At 52.5% G+C, this 23,287-nt stretch overlaps 1 protein-coding gene across 1 annotated transcript in view; it reads right to left on the reverse strand.

Annotated features, from left to right (window-relative positions):
- COL22A1 (collagen type XXII alpha 1 chain) overlaps positions 1 to 23,287 on the reverse strand; it is a 241,314-nt gene that overhangs the window by 171,621 nt on the left and 46,406 nt on the right. The window contains exons 7-11 of the mRNA XM_057735587.1: positions 17,306 to 17,386; positions 15,995 to 16,111; positions 13,521 to 13,565; positions 11,505 to 11,567; positions 7,114 to 7,152 (exon numbers count right to left, since the gene is read on the reverse strand). Coding sequence (XP_057591570.1) covers positions 7,114 to 7,152; positions 11,505 to 11,567; positions 13,521 to 13,565; positions 15,995 to 16,111; positions 17,306 to 17,386 — 345 coding nt within the window. The remainder of the gene's footprint in view (positions 1 to 7,113; positions 7,153 to 11,504; positions 11,568 to 13,520; positions 13,566 to 15,994; positions 16,112 to 17,305; positions 17,387 to 23,287) is intronic.

Raw genomic sequence — 23,287 nt, forward strand, 5'->3', positions numbered from 1 at the left:
GCAGGCGGGAAGCGCACGCCAAACATGGCGGGGGGAGCTTGATCCGCCAAGTAACACAGAGCCGCTGAACAGAGGTCTGTAGGGAATGTTGTGTGATCACAGCAGCGTTCAAAAATCAAATGCAAATTCACATGCATTTGCATTTTCAGACAGGAGAGCGCATGTGAGCCAAAGGACGCCATCTGGACCTGAGGAATTCCAGGCGCCCTGCCCCACTGTGGGCACACGGGTCCCCAGCGCTCCTCAAGCCACTGTCTCTCCTCAGAGGCCGGAACTTCAGGTCCACAGCAACGCAGGGGAGCCTGCTTAGTCCAACTTCAAACCAGAGAACAGGAAGCACCGGGCTTCTCAGGGGCTTGGTTTGGAATAAGCTTGTGGGGAACCTACTTTCCTCAGACCTGGGGACCAGCCCACCTCAGCTGGTCACTCTGAACCTGGCCTTCTAACAGCTCTCCTTAGTTTCATCATGATGGCCGTGGACGCTTTCCTTGGTTATCTAATCGGCACCTTATTTGTTTAGCTTCGTGGTGAACCAACCCACAAGGACGTCCCCCGTGATGACTTCAGACTGCCCAGGGCTCACGTGGCTCCGGCATCCACTGCAGGACATTTGGTTAACGTTTCTAGAGGGCAGCATCCGGGAAGTCAGAACAGCCTCTGCTATTTGTCCAGCTCAGACCCCTCTTTCACCATCAGATTTACGGTCCCAATAAAAACGGAAAAAAACACATAAAAGACGAGGAACCCATGTTTGCATGATCTAAAATTCTGTCTGTTACCGAGTCGACCAGCCCAATAAAGTCCAGCTGAGTTTCTTCTATTTGCTCACATAGTTTTTCCGGGGCACCGCACTGTGAAATCTGAGCACAAAATCCATACAAAGTGTTATGTATTGCAGTACAGATTTTTGTGAAAATGCTGAGGAAAGGACTTTTTGATGGTTGTTGTTTTGGGTTTTTTCCCCCTCTACCAAGTGCTGAGGACACAGCTGCTGACCCAAGCATGGCTTTATGGGACAATGTGCCCCAATTCCATCCCCTGTGGCTCCCCAAAGCCCCCATCATCTGTAAGGTGGGAGCCAGACTTGATGAGGGGCTGCGAGCCCTCTCCCTGTTCCTCTCCACTAGAGGGAAACTGGGGGGGGGGGGGTCCCCTCAGCACCAGGTCTAGGCTGGTCTCCGCCTTCTACATTCCATCCTATCCCAACCCTAGTTAAAATATTAATATCAGCAGCTGTTCATAAAGAAAACAAAGAGCCCTGGCAGGAAACGCATTGCCCTGTGCACTGAGCAGCAGGAGATGCAGGCTTCGATGAGCCTGGCCTCCACTCTGCAATGTCACCTACAAGGGTCCCCTGTGGGCCCAACCCCGGTGTGTCCCCTTCACCCTACCCCACCCAGCTCATTTCATGGCTGCAGGGATGTCCAGGCCCTCACCCCACAGCCCTGGGCCCCAGGGGAAAGAACGCCATCCCCAGGTTTCTAAGTGAAAGTACCGAGTCTGTCATTGTGTTTGGACTAATTTAGATAACGTGTCTGAACTGACCGTCGTGCTCAGGGGAATCCAGGGCCCAGAGGCTTAGACCTGACTCCTACTAATGCTTTCTGACCTGCCAGGTGCTCTGCTAAGTTCTCTCCGTGGACACAATCACGTAACCCTCCAATCTTACAAGAGCCTATTGTTGTTACTATTACAGTCAATGTTCATGTGAGAAAATAGGCACCGAGAATTGTAATGACCTCTCCAAGGTCACACAGCAGAACAGGGGCAGTGCCAGGTTCCCAAAGCCTGACCCTCCGCCACTGCCGTGTTCTGCCACCTGGGACCTGCCGCCAAGCTTGCAGGATGCAGCCAACACCCCACACTGGGAGAGAGGGCTCTTCCCTCCAAAATCATACTGCTTTTGGATTTCACACATGAGCAACTGTAACTATATTGTATTTTTAACTTTTTTATCATATTAAGTTTAAGCTCTCGTCGTTGGTTAAACGTTTGTTATGCAAAAGTACTAATGTTATAACAACATGAAGAGCAATTAACAAGACATGAAATATTCCAGATCCCACTACCCTAGCGCACTGGGTATTCTCTCTGCACATGCATTTTGTGTGTGAGCACATACGGCTTCCTTCTACTATTTCATGTACGCCATATTGCATGTATGTCTCCACCTATAAGGGCTTCCTAATTTCCACTTATGTCCATCTGGTTGATGAAATGCAATCTTCCATTTTTGCTTTGGTTGGTCATTGTCATGAGTACGTCTACAGAACAGAGTCAGCTTTTGTTTCTGTTTTTCCCTTCACTGGAATTGTGCTTATGATAATTTCCTAGACATGTTTTAGTTTCATTCTCTAAGCACCCCCAGCAGTGAAACACCGAGTGTCCTGGGAAACCCTCAAGGTGCTTTGCTGATGTGGCTGGTGTCCTAGGCAGGGTCTCCTGACAGCGTCCTCACCCGCTGTGTGTATAACAGGGTGGGGGATGGAGGTGGCACAACGGACTCGATTAAGGACCAGGAAGAAGGATCACACTCGTGATTAGATAACCACGGGACCAGAATGTGTGTGCATGTCTCCTCTGCTGAACTACTGAGTGAGCCTCTGTGAACCCACTGCTCTCTCCCACGTACTAGGTACCTGAATGTTGTCTACTGAAGAAGCACATATGTCACTCTTCTATGGATTTTAGCAATAGCTCCTAGCAGACAAAAGAAAGGAATAAAGAAAAGGGACAGATCTTTGCATACACCTACCACGTGCCAGGGACTAAGCCAGGTGCTGTCACAGGCATTGCCAACCTCCTATAAGCCCCACAACAGCGCTAAGGGGTGGGCATCAATGGCCCCACTTTACAGATGAGGAAGCTGAGGCTCTGAGAGACACCACCCAAAGCTCACCCAGCCACTGCAGAGCTGGAATCCAAATCAGGTCTACCCAATTCCCCGAACCTGCTTTCTTTCCATCCCTTGAGCCCACGTTTGACCATAAAACAAAAGCTCCCTTTGCTCTCGACCCCTAGGTGCCATCAGATTCCTAAGGAAAAGAGGAGCAGAGATCTCCCCACTGTCACGCGGAGGAAAACTGGAGTGATGCTCTGGCTTCCAAACACCAGAGGGCACTGTGGGTCCAGGAAGGGGCAACACACCGCAGCTCACGGGGTCCCTCCCCTTAGCGCTCCGACGCCCAGAGCCGAAGGACCCTCGGGATACAAAAGGAAGCCCACTGGAAACCGCACACTTTGGCCTTGTTTCTAAATCTTTCTCCCGTGGGGCTCACAGACCACATCTCCACGGAAAACAGACTCAGCGTCCAGCCACAGGAAACCTGACACCAACATCTTCACTGTGCTTATTCATTTACTTTGTCAACGTGGAAGGACCGGGGGTGGGAGGGGCACGGAAGCCATCACCCCTCCCTGCTCTCCCTGACTCCCCACGAATTGGGCCAGCCTGGCCCGGAGCGGTGGTAACAGCCTCTCATCATCGTCACCATTCTCATCATCACCAGGACAGCAGGGCTGATGAGGACGGGGTGACAAGAAGAGCAGCATCACCCATGATGAGGGCTTGCTATGCAGGGCATTGGGCTAATCCTCTCAGCCACCTCACACGGTAGGGACTATTATTATTCCCTTTCCCACTTTTCACAGAAAAGGAAACTGAGGCTCAGAGTAGCTCCAGGGGAGACGTACAGTTAACATGAAGTGGACCCAGAATCTGAAGCTGAACCTTTCCGACTGCAGAGTCTGTGACAGCTCTACTGGCCCCTGGTCCTAGATGACGGAGGTCCACACTCCATCCATGCATTCACTCGTGAGGCAAGCTTTTATTTCGTGCCAGCTGTCTTGCAGACTCTGTGAAGGAGGGTCCATGCCCCTTTCTCTCCTTCCATGCCCCCTGGGCTGTGTGCAGATCTTTTCAGGCAGCCCCTAAAAGCCTGCTTCCCTCTTTCCCTGAGCCCGACTTCATACATATTAAAACACTGAGGGAGTTTTGCCCCAAGAACCCGTGGTGAATAACGGGCGGAACAGGAACCAGAGAGAAGGCTGGCTTCCAAAACCATGGGCAGAGGCAGCCCAGGAACAAAGCACCACGCACCAGCCTTGGGCATTTTGTGGGGGATGCTGCGAGAGTCAAGAGACCAAGAGCTCCAGCAGTGTTTTAGCTATGGGACCTTGGGCCCATCACTCAACTTCTCTGAGCCTCAGTTTCCTCCGCTGCAGGAAAAGAGCTCATTTAATCAGTCTTCCAGCTTCCCTTCATGAGTGATTGTGTTTTCTAGCCATCTTACTAACTGTGACCTTGGGCAGGTCACTTGACATTTAAGCTACATTCTCTCATCTGTGAAAAGGACATAGCAGTGCTTTCCTTGAAGCACTGTCTTAATAATGAGACACACGGCATGGGACACAGCTTACACGGTGCCCTGCCCTCATAAAGGCCAATGCACATTGTCACAGGGGTTAATTACATCACCAAAATTTTTTTTAAAAACCACAGCAAGATTCAGAGTAATGGGATTTCTGGACACATCAGGCTCCTGTCATCCAGTCCCGTCGGTAGTCTGCCATTGCATTCGAGAGAATATTCAACCAAAAGACCCGTTAAGCTCTGTTCGAGTGCACTCGTCACCAGTGGCCTTCTCCCTCCTGTGGGTTCTATCATCCCCTTGACTCACCCTGGCTTCGTGCATCCTTGGAAGGGAAGCAGAGACTCCAAGGTTACAGAAGACGGCCTCAAGGACCCAGGCTGGGGGTGGGCGGATGACCAAGTCTCAGAACTGCCACCTGCAAGGGCCCTTATACACCATCGCCTCCCACCCCCTCGCTTCTACAGATGAGGAGGCAGAGACCCAGAGACAGATGACTCACCCCAAATCACACCGCTCAGATGCGGCAGCATCTAAACTCAGACTGCTAAAAATGCCCAACTGCAACGGAATGCTAACCGAGGACAGAGGCAGGGGTGCCGGAGCCTGTTCAGCTGCCCGTCTCTCCTGCCAGCACCCGACAGGCAGGGCAGTCTCCCTCGCGGGACGCAGTTCTCCCAGCAGCTTCAGGTCCTGAGTGTGGTGCTTCGGGGCACTGGGGAGGTGCCTCCAGGCCTCAGGAGAAGAAGGCTGCCTGTCCTGAGCCCGACCAGAATGGGCGGCGCAGAGATGCAGCTGCCGCTCGCGGGAGAAAGGGCACCTGCCAGTTTCTCTTGGTGACACCAACACGTGAGGCACACGGAGGACAGGCCAGCCCAGGAGCTGCACGTTGGTCTTGCCTGGCAAGCATGACCCGGACTGACCGCCCTGACGTCAAGGGCTCCGGCGGCCCCCGTCCTGCCCCCAAGGAATGCCTGGGTGTCCTGTTAACACCCCGTGCCCTGGTTCTGGCCCTCATGCTGGCAACAAGCAAGCCTGAGCCCCTGGGTTCCAGGAGCTGTGCTCTGACCACACAGGAACCGTGGAAGGGGTGCCGCCCGCCCCACCGGCGGCATCGGGAGACCCAGGCTCTGACGGCAGAGCTTGAGAGCAGCCCCGGCTGACCCCAGGTCCGCCTGGTGCAAAGCTCACGTTATGCGGGTGTCACACTGTTTCTCAAATGGCTTTGCATTCCTGTGCAGTAGTTATTACGTGTGCATGTGTGTGCCTGTGCTTTTCATAGAGGTAAAAAAGGAGTTCATTGTGGAATAAATGAAGACACAAGGAAATATGAGGGAGAAATTAAATACCCTCACAGCTTTGCCACCCACAGACAACCAGTGGTTAACAAGGGGGGTTACCTCCAGAATCAACCCCCTTCTGTCTCTCTGTCTCTCTCTCTCTCTCTCTGTCTCTCTCTCTCTCTCTCTCTCTCACACATACACACAACCAGGGCCACATCGTATTGATATTTTGCAACGTATTTTAAAAATTAACAAGATGTTATCTTCATTTTCTGGGTCATTAATTACCCTTCTAAACGTGGTTTTGTGTCCCTAAACGCCATTGCATTGTTTAGCTGTAGAATAACTCATTTTCCCTGCTGCCCACTACAGAGCTTATAAATCACAAGGATGAAGCGTGTGGGTATGCACTTGTGCGCAGCCTTGATTTACCTCCTTACAGTAAATCTCCAGACATGAACAAACTAAATAAAAGGTATTACATGGAGAGAATGAGCTGGGCACGTGCAGCTGTTTCCATGGTAACCTGACAGCACGGCACCTGTTTTACACCATCAGCCCTATGCAAGGGGTTGATGTGAGTCCCCTCTGAGTAACGATATCCTTCTGGGGTCCAGTGCACCGCATTCTGAGCCTACACGTGCCTAGACTGGCAAAGTAATCCACGTAAATGTATGTTACAAAGGGGCTGCCTCTCCTGGGAAATGGGAGGATGTGTCCTTAATCACTGGTGTGAGTGGAAAATGGCAATTTTAGTGACTGCTTTTTATTGCTCCTTCTAGGCTGACACCTTAAGAAAGCTTTCCTCTTCAGAAGGAGTCCCCTCTTTCCCAGGACCTGTCAAGCTCGTGCATCATCACCACGACAGATGAAGGTTAAAGAAGGTGCAACATTCATACCTGGGGAGAACATGAACTGGCCTCCCTGGGCATCTCCTCTGTTCCTCTGCCTGTCTGTCCCGCTGCCACCCGTGACTCTGTCCCTCACCATCTCCCCTCTGTACTTCTGCAACAATCTCCCAACTACTCCCCGAGTTCCCCTGGTCTCCTCACCTCATGTCTATCAGCACCTGCTCTTCAAACCTTCTCACCATGTCTGATCGCGCACAGACTGTCCAAGACCTTCCCATCACTGCAAACAAGGCCCGAGCACGCTTTGATACTGAATGCCCCACGTATGGTCCTCAAACCACGTCTGCAGCTCTGCATCCCACTTTCCACAAACGCCGTTAACTACCCTCTGCTCTAAGCACTGTGAACCATCTGCGTCCTAAACAAGCCCCTTCTTCCTGCTTCACACACCGAGGCACTCAGCCCAAGAGACCTCTCCCCTCCCACCCAAATTCTTACCAGGCAGCACCACCACAGCAGCACATAACTCTCCTGAACCCAAGTGCCCCATCCTGTTCCCAGGCCACCTTCACGGCCCTCGGAGGAGTGAGACAGCAGGGAGGTGCTTACCTTTTCACCCTTTTCTCCTTGGACAAAAGGTCCTCTGCCCTGGAAAAAGGAAAGCAGAAAGCAAAGATTTGCTACAGAGCATCTCCTCAGCATGACATCACAGGCAGCGCACGTGCCCTGGGGTTCAGAAATGTCAGCTGCTTTCTCATAAGCCCTGCTGAGGAGCCTCTGAAAGACAACTGTCATTTATCGAGGGTTGATTCTCGTGAGTTTTATCTCATTTAATTCTTCCAACAACTCAGTATTACAGTAGTTTTCTTTTTTCCACATCAGCTTTATTCAGATACAATCTACACAGCACATAATTTACCTATTTAAAATGTACAAGTCAATGATTTTTAGTACATTTACAGAGCTGCACATCACCACAATCAACTTTGGAGTGTTTTCATCGCCCCAAAAAGAACCCCATACCCTTAGTGCTGATTCCCCCTCCCCAGAGCAGAGGGTGGGGGGGTTTCTTTCTCTATAGATTTGCCTGTTCTAGACATTTTACATAAATGAAATCATACAATATGTGGGCTTTTATGACTGGCTTCATAGCCAGTGTTTTCTTAGCAAAGTGCTTTCAAGGTTCATCCTCCTTGTAGCAGGTATCAATACCTCATTTTATTGCAGAATAATTAGCCATTGCGCACATATAATAGACATTTCATTTATCCATTCATCAGGTGATGAACACTTGGGTTGTTTCTACCTTTTCAGTTATTATGAATAACGCTGCCATGAACATCTGTGGACAAGTGTCTTTATGAACGTGTTTTTATTTCTTTTGGATATACAGCTAGCGGTGGCACTGCTGAGTCATACGGTAATTCTGTGCTTAACCCTTTAAGGACCGTCAGACTGTTTTTCAAAGCAGCTGCAGCTTTTCACACCAGCAGTGTATGAGGATTCCAACTTCCCCACATTCCTAGCTGCTGTGCCCACTATTAAGAGTGGGGTGTTGAAGTCTGCGACCACAGGTAATGAATTATTTACTTCTCACCTCAGTTAATGTCTGCTTCATATACACGGGGGCTCCGTAGTTAGGTGCACGTGTTTATTATAATTGTTACATATTTTTGAGATACCGACACTTTTATCATTATAAAATGTTCCTCTTTACTTCTGTTAACTTTTCTAAAGCCTATTTTGTCTGATATTGCTATAGGGACTCCAACTTTTAACATCCGCTATGTGTAGAATGTGTATTGTCCATCCTTTTACTTTCAGCCTTTTTATATATTTGAATCTAAAGTGTGTCTCCTATAGACACAATACAGTTGGATCTTGTTTTTATTTCCAGTCTGAAAATCTCTGCTTTTTTAATTAGCTTGTTTAGTACATTTACAGGCAATGCTATTTTTGATACATGTAGATTTACATATACCATTTAACTCTTTGTTTTCTATGTCTCCTGACTTTTTCTGTTCTATTATTCCTCCTTCACTGCTCTTTTTTTGCACTACATGAGTACTTTTTAGTGCAACATTTTAAACTCTTTAAGGATATTTTCACTATATACTTCTGAATTATTTTCTTGGAGGTTGCTTGAAGTTTACTGTATACATGTTAACTTATCAGGATCTACCTCAGATTTACACTTACTTCCAGTGAGACTTAGAAACAGGACCTATGTGTCTACTCCTACATGACCTATTCCTTCTTCCCCTTTTTTTGTGCTATTGCCATTAAAAATATTCATTATATACCCAACAATACACTGTCATAATTATTACTTTGAACTTGTCACCTGCTGTATTCTGGCTTCAGTTACTTTTGGTGATGAGTTGGCTGATACTCTTATTGGGGTTCCCTTGACCATCACGAGTCATTTTTCTTCTGCTTCTTTCACATTTTTTGCTTTGTCTTTTAGCATTTTTTACTATGATGTTTCTAAGGATGAATCTCCTTTCGTTTTCCTTTTTTTTCTTTTAATAAATTTATTTTATTTATTTATTTATTCATTTTATTGGCTGTGTTGGGTCCTTTTTTGCTGTGCGCGGGCTTTCTTTAGTTGCAGTGAGTGGGGGCTACTCTTCGTTGGGCTGCGCAGGCTCCTCATTGCCGTGGCTTCTGTTGTTGCAGAGCACGGGCTCTAGGCACATGGGCTTCAGCAGTTGCAGCACATGGGCTCAATAGCTGTGGCTCATGGGCTCTAAAGTGCAGGCTCAAGAGTTGTGGTGCACATGCTTAGTTGCTCCGCGGCATGTGGGATCTTCCTGGAGCAGGGCTCAAACCCATGTCCCCTGCATTGGCAGGCGGATTCTTAACCACTGCGCCACCTAGGAAGGCCTGCTTTCGTTTTTCTTGATTGGAGTTTCTGAGGCTTTCTGAGCACGTAGATTACCACTCTTCATCTAATTTGGGATATCTTCAGCCGCGATTTCTCTGAATACTTTTTCTGCTCCTTTCTCTCCTCTCCTGGTATCCACATTATGTACAGAGTGATGCACTTCATGGGCCCCCACATTTCTCTGAGGCTCTGTTAATTTTTCTTCATTGTTTCTTCTCTCTGATCTTCAGATTACATAATCTCTAATGATCTATTTTCAAGAACCCTGGCTCTTTCTTCAGCCAGTTCAAACCTACCGTTATGCCTCTCGAGTGATTTCCCTTTTCATTTTAGTTACTGTATGGTTTGGTTTGGTTCTTTTTAACAATTTCCATTTGGTTCTTTTTAACAATTTCTACCTCTTTATTTATGTTCTGTATTTGATGAGATGGTGTCACAATACTCCCCTCTATGTCCTTCAGAATGGTTTCCTGTAGTTCTGTGGGTGTAATTACAATGGCTCCTTTCAGGCTTTGTTAGATCCAACATCTGTGCCCTCTCACAGGCAGCTTCTGGTGCCTGCTTTTTTTTTTTCTGTGTAGAGTAAGAAGGGTGTTTCACTAGCCCTCACCCCACAACATTGACCTGAGGGTTAAATGAGCCAGAAATTTAAGACGCGCGGAACACAGATCACGGCACACTATGAATGCCGTTAAGTATCAGCAGCTCTTCCTAGTTCCGTGTTCTTTTGCACAGAGCAGGTGCTTCCTACCTCTGCGCGGAAGGCAGGGGTACACGGTGTGGGTGAAAGGTGCAGCACAGCAAGTGAGCATGAGACTCAGACTGAAACAGGTGCAAGTCCTGCCTCTGCCACAGGCAGGCTCTGTGATCACCAGCACATCATGCAAGTCTGAAAACTGTGCAACCTTCATATGAGAGAAGTGATGAGACTAAGTTTAGGAGGCTGTTCTAAGGAGTAAGGAGGGCACCCACACAGAGCCCCTGTGAAGAAGGGCAGGCAGGGTAGCTACAATTATCAGCTCTCAGATGATGACGATGTGTGTGGGCGGGGTATGTGCCAGGCTAACTCTTCTAGGTGAGCAGCTCTGTCTTGTCTGTCTTGTCCTCGGGGTTCCCCCTGAGCACTGAGAACCTAAAAGGAACTAATTACACTCACTCTAATGCGTGGTCACCTACCACGGGCCAGGCATTTTAGCAACAAAGTTGTTATTTTCTTTATTTTGCTAGGAGAGTAAATGAGGTTTTCAGAGAGGTTAAGAGACCTGCTCACAGTCCCACAACTAAGACTGGAGCCAAGAACAGTTACTGAGGTTTACCTTACTCCAAACTTGTACTATTGATGCTGCAAGATGCAGTTTGAAGGATGGGGTCTAGTGCTTCTGCCAGGCCAGGTGACAACAGAGGAACAACAGCATTTACACTGCTGCCACACTGTTCTAAACCATCTCCATGTGTGAGCTCATTTAATCCTCATCGTGCAACTGGACAGTTAATTTCATCGTCCCCACGTTACAGATGAGGAAACTGAGGACAGAAAGGTTAAGTATCTCGGCGGAGGCAGCCTCTGCGTCCCAGCCGCGTGGCTCCTAAGCCCTGCTCTGCACCGTGAATTGCTCATCTCTGTAATTCTTCCCTGACCCACCACCTGCTGTGCTCACTCATCAGTCACAGGCTCCAAGAACACAGCCTCTGCTGGGCCAGGCACTGGGCGTGCTGTGCTGACAAACCGCAAACCACGGTGTCAGGGAGCCAGCTGACGCAGGGACCCAGAGGCACCAGGGATGCGGGAGCACCGAGGCACGTGTGAGCCCAGCCTGGGGTCAGAAAGGCACCCTGGAGAACCGTGCACAGTTGAGCCTGCAGGATGAGAAAACGTGGGCCAGGCAGAAAGGGGAGGCGAGGGGCAAACGGGGGGTGGAGAGAGGGCAAAATCACTCCTGGTAGGGGAAAGATCACACACAACGGGCAGGGCGAGAAATGACCAGTCTGGGGAGTCATCACTGCTAGTCTGGAGCACACAGGTCTGCGGGGGGTGGGGGCGGGGGGATGCAGGGTGAGGCTACGGGGGCCAGGAGGTCCCCCTCACTGGCCACGCAGAGGGGCCTGTACTCACCATATCTCCTTTCTCTCCCTTGGGCCCAGGAGCTCCAACCGGCCCAGGGGCCCCCACGTCTCCCTGAGGGTGGAAACCAGAGACGACCATTAGGTCTGGTCTTCCGACCAGGCTGCCCCACACCGGCTGCCCACGGCCCACCTTGTCCCGGTTCCCAGGAAGCAGCTGATTTTGTCATTACCAACCGCACCATGAGGCCAAGCCTCCCACCCCCAGAGAGGGAGGAAGCGTCTGAATAATTTCCCCAACCTCCTAATTCCCGGAACTAAGGGTGGCTGGAGAAAGTGAGTGGATGAAAGCACTGCACGCCGGTCGCACGCCGGTCCCTGGGGATGGAAACGGCAGCTCCTCTGCGTCCTACTGGACCCAGCTTGGGCGGGGCCCCCAGGCAACCTGGAGCCTCCCAGGCAGCCTCAGGCCCCGCTCTGGGCCTCGCCTCCCCCCATCCAGTATCCCACCCCCTGTTATGCCTCTTTGTGCTGCCTCTGAGTCCTGGGGACACAGCTCCCTGCCGTTCACAGCTATGTTCCTGCATCCAGAACAGGCCTGGGCACCCTGGACACCCTGTCCACACCTGCGGACACAACCCGAGCTGCCTCTAGGTAAACAGAGGCACTGGAATCATGACATTTACGCAGCATCTTAACCACAGACGGGCTGGGACACTGGCTAAAGGGGCAGGACTGCCAACCAGCCACAGGGCAGCCAGGCTTATCTGCAGGTGGCGGGCCTGTGTCTCTCCTTAGAATCCCTCCCTCCCACCTCCTCTTCTCTCCTAGGACCAGGGGTCAGTCTCTGCCGCCTGCACAACCCCGGTCTGTTCAACCCCAGCACAGCTCGGTCCCTCTGTAAACAGCCACCGCTTCCGACAAACTTTAGAGATTCACAAGCCCCAGACAGCTTTGCTCCCTTCCTCTACCTGACAGCGAGGAGCTGAGGTCACAGCCCGGGGGGTGGGTGCTCCCGGGGCAGAAGCCCCTGCTCTCCTTCTCACAACGAACACCTGGCACCCCGGACCTCAAGAGTGTGTGTGTGTGTGTGTGTGTGTGTGTGTCCTCCCCATCCTAGCACACTGGGGGCGGAGGGGAGAAGGGCGAGAGAAAGGGAAGATGAAGAAGGCGCATACAGATGGAGGGAGGGAGAAGACAAAAGGGACCTTAGGAGATGCCCAACAGTGACTTACTGAATGAATCTGAACATAAGTAAAGCAGGTGAGAGGAGGGGAAGGGAGGGGGAGGGGGGAAGGGGGGGAAGGGGGGTGGGGGAAAGGGAAAGGTGTGGGGAGGGGGAAGGGAAAGGATGGAGTCATGGCTAGGTGTCTCCACCATCACACTCAGCCCCTTTTTCAAACACCAGACCAGGTAATGGCCACTGGGCAACGCTGACCTCTTCCCTCAGCCTCCGTGTGACCCCAGGCAATTCACCTCTCTCTGGGTCTCAGCTCTCTGAGACCAGAACAATGATGTGAGACCATAGCCCTGTCCAGCTCCATAAACGCTCTAAACCTGGGCGATAGCAGAGAGAGGAGAGGCTGGTCCACGACTGAAGAGGGAGGAGCCTGCAAGGGGCACCTGGCTTTGGGCAATTTGTGAGTTTGGAAAACGTGTACGAAAAGAATTTCACGCAATTTAAACAGATCATGTGCGCTGAACAAATAGACTCTAATTTAAAGCCCAACCTCCAATGTCTCTGGAATACAGAGGCCTGAAAGGATTGCTGCAGAGTCAGTGGCCACGGAGAGCTGAGTCTGCTGGAGCACACGGGGTCTGAGCCCAGGCGTGAGCGGTCCGGGTCCTTCAGGCTGAGGAATGGACATTCTGAGCCATGAAGAGACTCAGGGGTCACAGCCTGTGTACCACTTGCTCTATCCTTCCATCTCAACAAGCTCGGAGACAAAACCCCTCAGGACAGTAATCTAACACACCATTGTTTTGGGTTTTTTCCCCTTCTTACAAAGAGAGCAAATCAAAGGGTCCTCGTGCTCTAGGGGGCTCCTCTGCTAGCTCCAGTACTGACCTTCGGGCCGGGGAGTCCCACGGGGCCATCAAAGCCCTTTTCACCCTAGAGGAAGAAAGACAGAAAACACAAGTAAGGCCCTGCTTTAATTTCCCCCTTCTCTCCTCACTAGTTGGTTTTCCCCTCCGCTGGCTCCTAAGCCAGTCCCACAGTGAGCCACCTGCCATTCAGTACGTTGGACAGAGCTCACTGGAGCTGAGAGCCCCTGCTCTCAAACAGCCAACCGACATGGGGAACTTGGACGTGGCCCCCAAATACAGCCACTGGTGGAAAGATCACCCGTTTACAAATGCCAGCCTCACACTCTGGGCAGCATCACCCAATTACCCATCCACCCGTCCTTCACGCCCCAGGTCCACTTATCCATCGAGTCAATCACTACATAATGCAGTGGCTGAGAATACAGACACGGAAAGGGTCAACCTTTGCCATCTGCAATCCATGAGCTTACGGAGGTAAGGACAAATTGACTGTGTGAATCCAATGTGACCACTGTTATGGCAGACAGAAGAAGAGGGAGAGGAAAGGGTCATAATGTCCCAAATAGCAGGGGCTGAATGAACAGTTACTGGATGGATGGAGGTGAACAGTGGAAGGAAAGAAGGAGAAAAGGGAGGGAGGGAGGGAGGGAGGGAGGAGGGGCAGGAGGAAGGAAGGAGGGAAGTCATATAGGCAAAAATGTGATCCGAAAAGGATTCTCTGGGGATGTTTTGAAAGAAGAGCAGGCATCAGCCAGATGAAAAGCGGGGGTGTTGGGGTGGGGGTGGGGGGAGCTCTTCTAGGCAGAAGCGCTACAGGTGCAAGTTCAGGAAGGCAAGAAAGATCTTGACCCTCTGAGGAACAGGCATGCCTGCCTGCCTGCCTGCGTGGAAACTGGGAGGGCAAAGGGGAGTGAGATGAGGCTAGAAGGGCAGCTGGGACCCACCAGAGAACGGGGACACGTGGGGGAGGGGACTTGCAGGCCAAGCCCGGGAGGTCAGCGGCGACCCGGCAGACGTTTGTGAGCTGAGAGCGGGAAGGTGGGCGGAAGAGAGGATGGAGGCCTGCGTGACCCCGAACGACCCCCCAGGGCTCCCCGCCACGGCAGAGCTCGCGTTGGCCACCCTCCCTGGCATGGTCTGTCTGCGTGCAAAGGGGCCAAAGCTCACGCTGCCGCCCTTCCGCTTCTCGTTTGGGGTTTTTAACAGAAAACAAGGATTCACAAGGATTTGGGTTTGGACCGTTGCTTCTGTTATGACATTGATGGGTGAAAGCCAGATCAACACGCTGTCTGCGGCCCGCTGAGCCTGCCAGTGCCTTGCGTGCGCCCACCCTGGCCCCTTCCCTGGTTTCTCCCAGTCCTAACCCAGCACCAGGCTGGAAGCACCTAACTTCACCGACTCCCCAGCAAAAGCCTCAGCTCCCAGCATGACTGAGCTGGCTCCTCGTGGCCGCCCAGCCAGCTGGGCCACGGTTGGACACCCCCACTAGACTGAGAGCTCCGTGGGGGGTCTCTGGGTGGAAAGAAGAAAGGAGGGGGTGAAGGAGAACAGAGGAGAGGGAGGAAGGGAGGGAGGAGAGGCTGCCAGGACAGGTGGCTTCTTGAAACAAACTATTAGGAAAGTCTTAAAGTGTGTCCACTCCAATTAACTTCAACCACAATTTCATATTTTTGCCTGTGTCTGCCGAGGCCCTTAAACGTCAGGGGGCACCTCCTGCGTGCCGGCCCCAAGCGCGGAGGGGCAGACAGAGTGATGGATACACCGAATGCCGGAGACCGAGGGCCCTGGGGCTACCCGTCCAGCAGATCTTCATGGAGACCATCTCGACTTTGTCATCCGCACATATTTGTTTATTCTGCTCAGACAGTGGAAATATTTTTCTTATTAAGAGAGCTCTTGGTCCACAGAAAAACAACAGATGAAGGCCTCAGGCACTCAGGGAGCCACTTCATCTAGACTAATGGGAGGCAGTGACGGTGGTCAGAAACACACTAGGTTTTAAAATTAGAAACAAGAGGCATTAAACGCTACTCGTATATGCATTTAGATTACATAGTACGGCTGATTACAGGAAACACTGAGAAGAAAAGGAGGAGGGTGTGTCCCACAGAGCACACCTAAACCCTCAGCCACACACATGCTGAGTCTTATTCTCAAAGCGCACCTGGCTGGTTTAGTTGCACACGCGTAAAGAGAATGCCAGGAGGAGCCAGAGAAACCTTGAGAATATATTATTAACTTCAGGAAAAGGTCCATCAGAGCTGGGTCTGAGACGCTCCCCTCCCCATGTGCACAGAAATTAAGAGAGGAGACATCCAAGGAGCAAGAACAGTCTCCTGACCGGAGAGTCATCTGGAGCCCAGGGCCAACCTGGCTGGCAGCCCACATGCATGCTGGGAAATTCCCACCTCCACTGCTGGTTCTGCTGGCCGCCCTGCCCCCCTCAGTTCTGCGGCCCCCGGCTTGCGGCTGCGGGTGGACTGTGGATGGTACCTTTTCTCCAGCTGGGCAGGAGCAGTTGATGGTCTTCAAAAGCCCGATCTGTTCACTGCGGGAGGTGGGAGGAGGCTGGGGCGGGGGTGAGGGCTCCGTCAGCACGGTCACCTGGCACTGAAAGGAAAGCCCGGTGGTCAGAACCTGCCTTGGTGCCCAGCACCACTCCCCGAAGCTTCCCCGCACAGGCAAATGGGAGCCAAGAGCCCCAAGGATGCCGGAGCCTGAGCAGGGAGGGCAAATAGCGTCTCACCACAGGTCCTGGTGCCCCGAGGCCTTGGAGTCATACTGGTATGAGCCAACCCATCTCAGCCCCTTCACTGGCCTCTCAGCAGCCTGAAGGAACCACTTAACCCCTCTGAGCCTCAGTGTTAACCTCCACAGAATGGGGACAAGGGCATTTCCATCATAATGAGGAGAGGAGGATTTAGTGGGGCAGGACTAAAGCATCCAGCTCAGAGTCTGGAAGCAGGAACCCAGCAGGTGCTCAGTAGTGATTTATTTCCTCCTTACCCTCACCACTGCTCCCTCCCTCCCTTCTTCCTTTCCTCTCCCCCTCCCTCCCTCCTTCCTTCTTTCTCTTTATTCTCTCCTGCTCTTATCTGCCTTCCTCCCTTTCCTTTCTCTCCTCTCTCTCAACAGTTAAGCTCATCTGACTCCACAGCCCCAGCCCTGGTAATGACCATCCCTGAGTGCCTGTGCCCCACAGTCATCCTGAGACAGGACGTGCTGACCAAGGCTCACTGTGCCCCGGGGCCCTGGCCAACTGAGCACCGCATGCGGATTTTAGCCTTCAGCCCTGGGAGGCAGGACTATTGAAGCATTCTTGGAACTGGTACTTGGTAAAGAGAGTGGAGAGGGAGGGACTTAGACAGAGGTGGAGGTGGGGAGGTCCCAGGAGAGGCAGAACCGCACAGAGGGTCCAGGCAGGCTCTGGTCTGTCCCGCTGTTCCTGATTCTGTGTTGCCTCCCTGTCTTGCTGACCAGCCCAGCACGGTGGCCTCCCTCCTCTGAGCACTGGCAGCCCCAATGCCATTCCCTCCTGGACTCACACGGCCAGCCTCTGCCCCTCGCTCCCCATAGCTGGGCCTCATCGCTCAGCCTGCAGCCCTGGGGGCTGTTGACCAACCCACTCCCCACCTGACCAGGAAATAGAAGCCTAGCGATGACCGCCAGGCTCCCTCCCAGGGCACACTCTGATGGCGGGTGTCCCCCGATCCCATTCCAAGGCCCTGGACGCCCCCCCCCCTCCCCGAGAAGCCAAGGACCCATTCCATCCCCTGCACCCCTCCACAAAGAGTCTCTGCTTACTGGACCCGAGGGGATGTCACAGCACGTCTCCAGTTCCGAGTGCCGGGAGTCACAGTAAATCACGATCCGCTGTAGGTCAAACTGGGAGGGAAAGCGAGGACAGAGAGTGAGTTTGGGGGGCTTTGGAACCCAGATCCTCCCTGGTTTCAGACAGGCCCTGCTCAGGGGTCAGGCCCACCTCCTCCTTGGGGTCCTATGTGGTCTGACCCTGAGATGAACTTCAGAGGGAGCCTAAGTGTCATCTACTGACAGCCCGTCCTAAAAGTGCAAGCCTGGGGCGCAAGGCGGTGAGTCCGCACAGACTAGGGGCAGCGGTTCCTGCTGCTCTGGATGTGCCGTGGCTCACACAGCTCCCCCTCTCCCCGTCCACTCCCACTGCATCCACTAAAGCCCCTGCCCTGCTGCTGTCGCCAGCTCTCTCTAAAGGTTCAGTGTCTTCTTGTTTTCACCTCTCCAGGCATCTCCACGTGGTGGCTTAAGAGACCTTTTTTATATTAGAAATTTGCTTCTATCGAATAAAAGCGAAAAACAAACAAATGGGATCTAATTAAACTTATAAGCTTTTGCACAGAAAATGAAACCACAGGTTCTCATGTCCATGCCTTTGCATTCTGGTCCCTCTTCTAGGAAAATCCCTGAAACCTAGCAAACTCCTAGTCCCCCCCCACCACCCAACCAACCATGCTGAGGCACCCCCTCAGGAGTTGTTTTAAAAATACACCCACAGATCCCTTGATGCTCCTCCAAGAAGGGGAGTGTTCTTCGCCCCCCCCACCCCCAAGTAGGAGGGACCTGGTCACTGGCTTCTAAGGAACAGAACATGGCAGAAGTGATGGTGTGTCACTTCGCGATCAGGTTATGGAAATCCTGGCTTCTGTCTCTGGTGTGCGCATGCTCTTGTGTGCTCTCTCTCTCTCTCTCATCTCTCAGCCTGGGGGTCGCCAGCTGGCATGCAGGGAGCTGCCCTGTGGAGAAGCTCATGTAGGGAGGAACCAGGGCCATTGCCAGCAATCCACCAAGCAAGGAACGGAGGCCCTCAGTCCAACAGACCCCTGGAGGCTGCCAGCAACCACCTGCAGGAGCTTGGAGGTGGTCTTTCGACTCCTTCTAACTTCAAGATGATCACAGCAACAGCCAACAGCTTGACAGAGACCTTATGACACACCCGGAGCAACACCCACCCAGCTCGGCCCCTCCCAGATTCCTGAACCACAGAAACTATGAGACAAGAAACGTTTGTTGTTTTCATCTTTTCCTTGGGGGGGGGGGGGATATTTGTTATGCAGCAACTGATAACTGATACACAGCCTCCATAATCATGGAGAGTTCATGGGGGGGTCTCTTCTCCACCACCTGGCTCCTTGCACACACAGCTAATGTTGAACACAGCAGCCTACATGTAATTACATATTAGTGTGTCCATCTTCCCCCTGGGCTGCCCATCCTGACCCACAGCCCGCAAACACACTGAGCTCTGTTTCCCACCTGCTTTCCCTTCCTGCTCCTCACAAGGCTGGCTCCCCTCACCTCTCACCTCTGTCACCACCCATCAGAGCCCAGGCCATCCCTGTCACTCGTGATCCTACACATCCTCATAACAGCAATGACTACAATATCTCCTTTGTGTGCATTTCTCAGTTTACTTTCTAAACTGTGTTTCTCCTATTAGGACATCAGCTCTGAGGAGCAGCTTCTCTTATCTCGTCTTTCTCTGTATGCCCAGCCCCAGGGAACTTCCTGCCATAGCAGATGCCCCAGAGGCATGGAATGAATGGTTGAGGGGATGCCCGCACCAACCCTCTGGAGACTGAGATGAAGCAACGGAGGCTCACTGTAGTCACACCAGCGCCGAATGCCCCCATCCCTGCACCTCCCCTGTGCCCTTCTGCGGCCTGCACTGCATTCGGAGGCCCTGAGCAAGCTGACCAGGCAGGTGGTCAGCTCGACCTCACCCTCCTGGCTTTGGCACATGCCCCTGCAGGTGTAAGCCCTCACCCCACAGACTTGGCTCTGCAGAAACAATAACAATTCCAGTCGTCTGTCTGTTTTACTTCCTGTAGAGACACCAGCCCACAGACAGGAGAAAATGACAAAACACAAAATCACGCTTTGGAACAAGGCCTATTTTAAAGAGAGGGTCCTGCTTTCTGCATTAGCAAGCGTACATGCTCCGCAGCTGGGCCCGGCTGGCAAGGCTGCAGGGACAGAGGTGGAGAGGAAGGCAAGGTCAGGGTCAGGGAGGAGCACTGGTGGCCTGGGGCCTGCACAGGTGCACCCAGGGTGGGCAGCAGGGCCTGGGAGCCAGGAGGGGTTCCTTTCAACTGCCTGGAATCCCACCATTCTCTACCCCCTCACCTTCCTCCCTCTCCCCTCCCTCCACCAAGCCAGGGAGTCCACCTCCTGATGCCCCCCTGCCCCCAGCACAGGGTCTCGGCTCCCATTTACACCCTCAGCAATTCCGGGCTGAACGACTGCACGGTCCTCTCTCCAGCCCGGGTTTCCCTCCACGTCCACCATGTGCAGCTTGGTGACGTTTCCTGGCACCAACCAGGGTGCAGAGAGTTCAGGGTCTGGGATCAGCCGGGCCTGGGTCTGAGCCTCGACTCTGTTCTGCTCTCAGGGCAGCTGGTCAAGGCATCCAGTCCCCGGAGCCTCAGTCTCCTCTTCTGTCAGGTGGAGATGCTGGCATGACCCCCAGGGCGCCGTGAAGGCCAGGTGAGGCCAGACGCAGGCGTCCGTGGCAGGTGGCGCTGCTGTGGTGTCTCCCCATCGTGTTCGAGCCTGAGCTACGTGGCCACGACTACCCCAGCCTACACTTGTGGAAGGTTTCCAAAGGGGTAAGGGATTCATTGATTCTCCCTCCATATAGTTCATCAGGATTTGCTTTTAATCTAGAAACCCAGCATGAAACAGGAAGTGGGCACAGTATTCTCTGGGATTCCCCAGTACTGGGTACAAAGTGGACGCTCAGCTCATGGCAACAGGCCACAGGAGGAGAGGGTGGGACCCAGCCGGGTCCCCAGACGCCACGCGGCGTGTTAAAGGGGCCCAATTAAGGGCCCGAGGTGATCAGTGAACCTGAGAGTCAGGGCAGGACAGGACCTGGCTCAGCCTCACATAAAGGCAGAACTTCCCCGCGGACCCGGCGGCCTCACCCCCCGCCAAGTCTGCCACTCTGAGCAAGTGACCCCATCTCTGTGCTGGACAGACTTGCTGACTGGAGACAACGAGGTGAGTGAGGTCACGGGCTGAAACGTGGCTTCAGGCTCTTCTGCACAGGCAAACCCTACTCACCCTCCAAGGCTCATTCCAGAAGTCACTGCCTCCAGTAAGCCACCCCGTCCACCCCCCTCCTGTCTTCCCCCAGCCGCCTTCCCTGCTCATCTAGGCTGGATGCCTTTCCTCTGGGTCCCGTAATATCTGACACTTATTGCTATCGTGAAAGTAATTCAAAGAGACTGAAATGATCTCGGTGTGATGCTTTCTTCTATATGAGACCATAAGTGGCTTGAAGTCAGACGTCTTTCTCTATTCATTGAACATAATGTTGAGAGACAAGACAGCAGAAGCCTCCGTCTGTCGGGGAACTCGCATCCATGCCGGGACACTCAGGTGGCACCTACGTGATCACACGGACCCCACAGCACGACACTAGGCTGAAACGTGGACCGCAAGGGCCAGGCTGCAGGCCTGGGGGAGACGGGTGTGTGTTTACAACGGCTCTGCATCCCTGATATACACTTGTCAGAACTCATCAAAATGTGTACTTAAGATCTGCGCACTTCACTGTATATGACCAGACCTCGATAAAGAAAAAAATAAAGTGTGTATTTATTGAGTGAATTAATCTAGCCTCACTGAACCAAAGCTTATTTAAAAATAGGAACAGTCTAGAAATTTCACAGGTGTTATGAGAATCAAATTAGGTTCTATTTTCAGTACCCGGACCACAGTAGGTGCACATATAATTAATATAATGAACAGTGTTATTCTATAATTAAATATGCATAACTAAAATACAAGAGTAATACTATCTACTAATGTTTCTAAGTACTTGTGCACATGGGCTATTTGAAATGTTTTACTAATCCTATATCTCTTAATCCTTTCCATAATAAATTTCCTGTAATCAATAACATTTCACAGACAGGAGACAGAAACTCCCAGGCTCCGCCCTTGCAAGGTCACCCAGCCCATGAGCTTGTCTGACCACAGAGCAGACCTCAGATCCCTTGCCCTAAACTCATTTGGCCCTCCCTCCCCTGGCCAGTCTCTCAGGGTCACCTCCAGCTCAGGAGGAGCTGGTCTCTGTGTATTTATTCACCCAAAACAAGTCCCCGTTTGGTGAGTCACCTTCCTGGGAAAACCCTCCATCCCTAATTAAGTGTAAAGCCCCTGCACTCAGCTCTCCTCCATCGCAGATGCTCCCAGGTGCAGGCACTTGACTGTCTAAACTCGTGTCTTCTTGGAAAAAGTTTTAGGGGAACATTGCTTCCACACAATAACCGAGACTCCAAAGCACCAAGCACACAATCCACGGGCTGCTGGGCAAACCAGAAGAACAAAACAGCCCCTGGCCGGTCCAGTCCGAGGTCAGAGGGAGACTCAGCACAGAAGCTGCAGAGAGCAGATGGGAGGGGCCCGAGCTCTGCATCAGTGGGACCTGGAGGAGGGGGAGTGGGGGGGGAAAGTGGGGCACGGGGCTCTGCAGGGGAACCCAGAGCACAGCAGCCCCAGTGACACCTGCTGTGCCCTCGGGCCCCCTCTCGCACCCACCCCTAGACCCTGTAGTCTCTGAAGCTCAGGCCACCTCCTCTCCCTCACTTTCCAAATAGCTGACACTCTTCACAGACTTAATAGGTGCCGATTCTGTGCTGAGCACCTGATGAGGACCTCTCCGTCCCATCCTCACAGCCTCCACATTACCAGGTACCAGCACCGCGTACAGGACGGTCACCATCCCCTGTGAGAGGATCCTTCACAATCAGGAAGCACAGGCCCTGCAATCAGAAGGACCCTGAGGCCTCCTGCTCCGGGCCCTTACCCTTCACTTGTTGGGGAATGGGCCATCTGGGGCGCCCCAGGGAAGGATAAGCCCGTAGCTGAGATAGAGATGGGGTACCAGGGGGCTTGGGCAGCTGCTATTTACCAACCTGCATGAGATGATTTCAGTATTTTAGCAACCAACATAACTGCACTCATGCATACAAGCTGCAATGCAGCCCTGGGTCCAAACCCACCGCCACCACCACCACACCTGAGGGTTTGACATGTTAACAACATTTCCAAGGATACAGAGGTGTAGAACAAGGATCTGAATCCAGGCGGGCTGTCTGCAGAGCCCACCTTCCTAATCACTGTGCTCTTGCCTCTAGCATGCCTGAGAACTCCCCATGTGCCAGGCACCATGAGATGCTCTACACCCATGAGTTATCTCACCCAGTCCTCACACCCACCTCGACAGGGGTGAGTCATGGTCCCCATCCTACAGAAGAGAAAACGGAGGCACAGAGAGGTGCAGTCACTGGCCCAGTGTTTCGTTTAGCAGACCCAGAGACTTTTTTTTTTTTGGCACACAGGCTTCGTTGCTCTGTGGCATGTGGGATCTTCCTGGAGCTGGGATCGAACCCATGACCTCTGCATTGTCAGGCAGATCCTTAACCACTGCGCCATCTAGGAAGCCCCAGACCCAGAGACTTTTATTCAAGTGAAAGCAGTATGTGTGTTTTGTTTATTTATTTGGGAAGCACTGGTAGCAGAGCTGGGAAGTGAGTCAGCCAGCAAAGGGTTATAATCAAGGACATTACCACTGTGGGGAAGTGCCGCTTAAACCTGCTGGGGAGCTCCGGAGGGGGCCAATGGAGAAAACGCAACTGAGGATGCCGAGAGGGGTGGGAGCTGGGGTATTTATACCCCTGCTGCCACCAGCCCTTGGCTGCGGGCTGCTCCTGGGGTGTGGATGACTGCTTGTGTGGGCAGCAC

Source organism: Hippopotamus amphibius, chromosome 5 (assembly GCF_030028045.1).
Source record: "Hippopotamus amphibius kiboko isolate mHipAmp2 chromosome 5, mHipAmp2.hap2, whole genome shotgun sequence".
Taxonomy (NCBI): Eukaryota; Metazoa; Chordata; class Mammalia; order Artiodactyla; family Hippopotamidae; genus Hippopotamus; species Hippopotamus amphibius.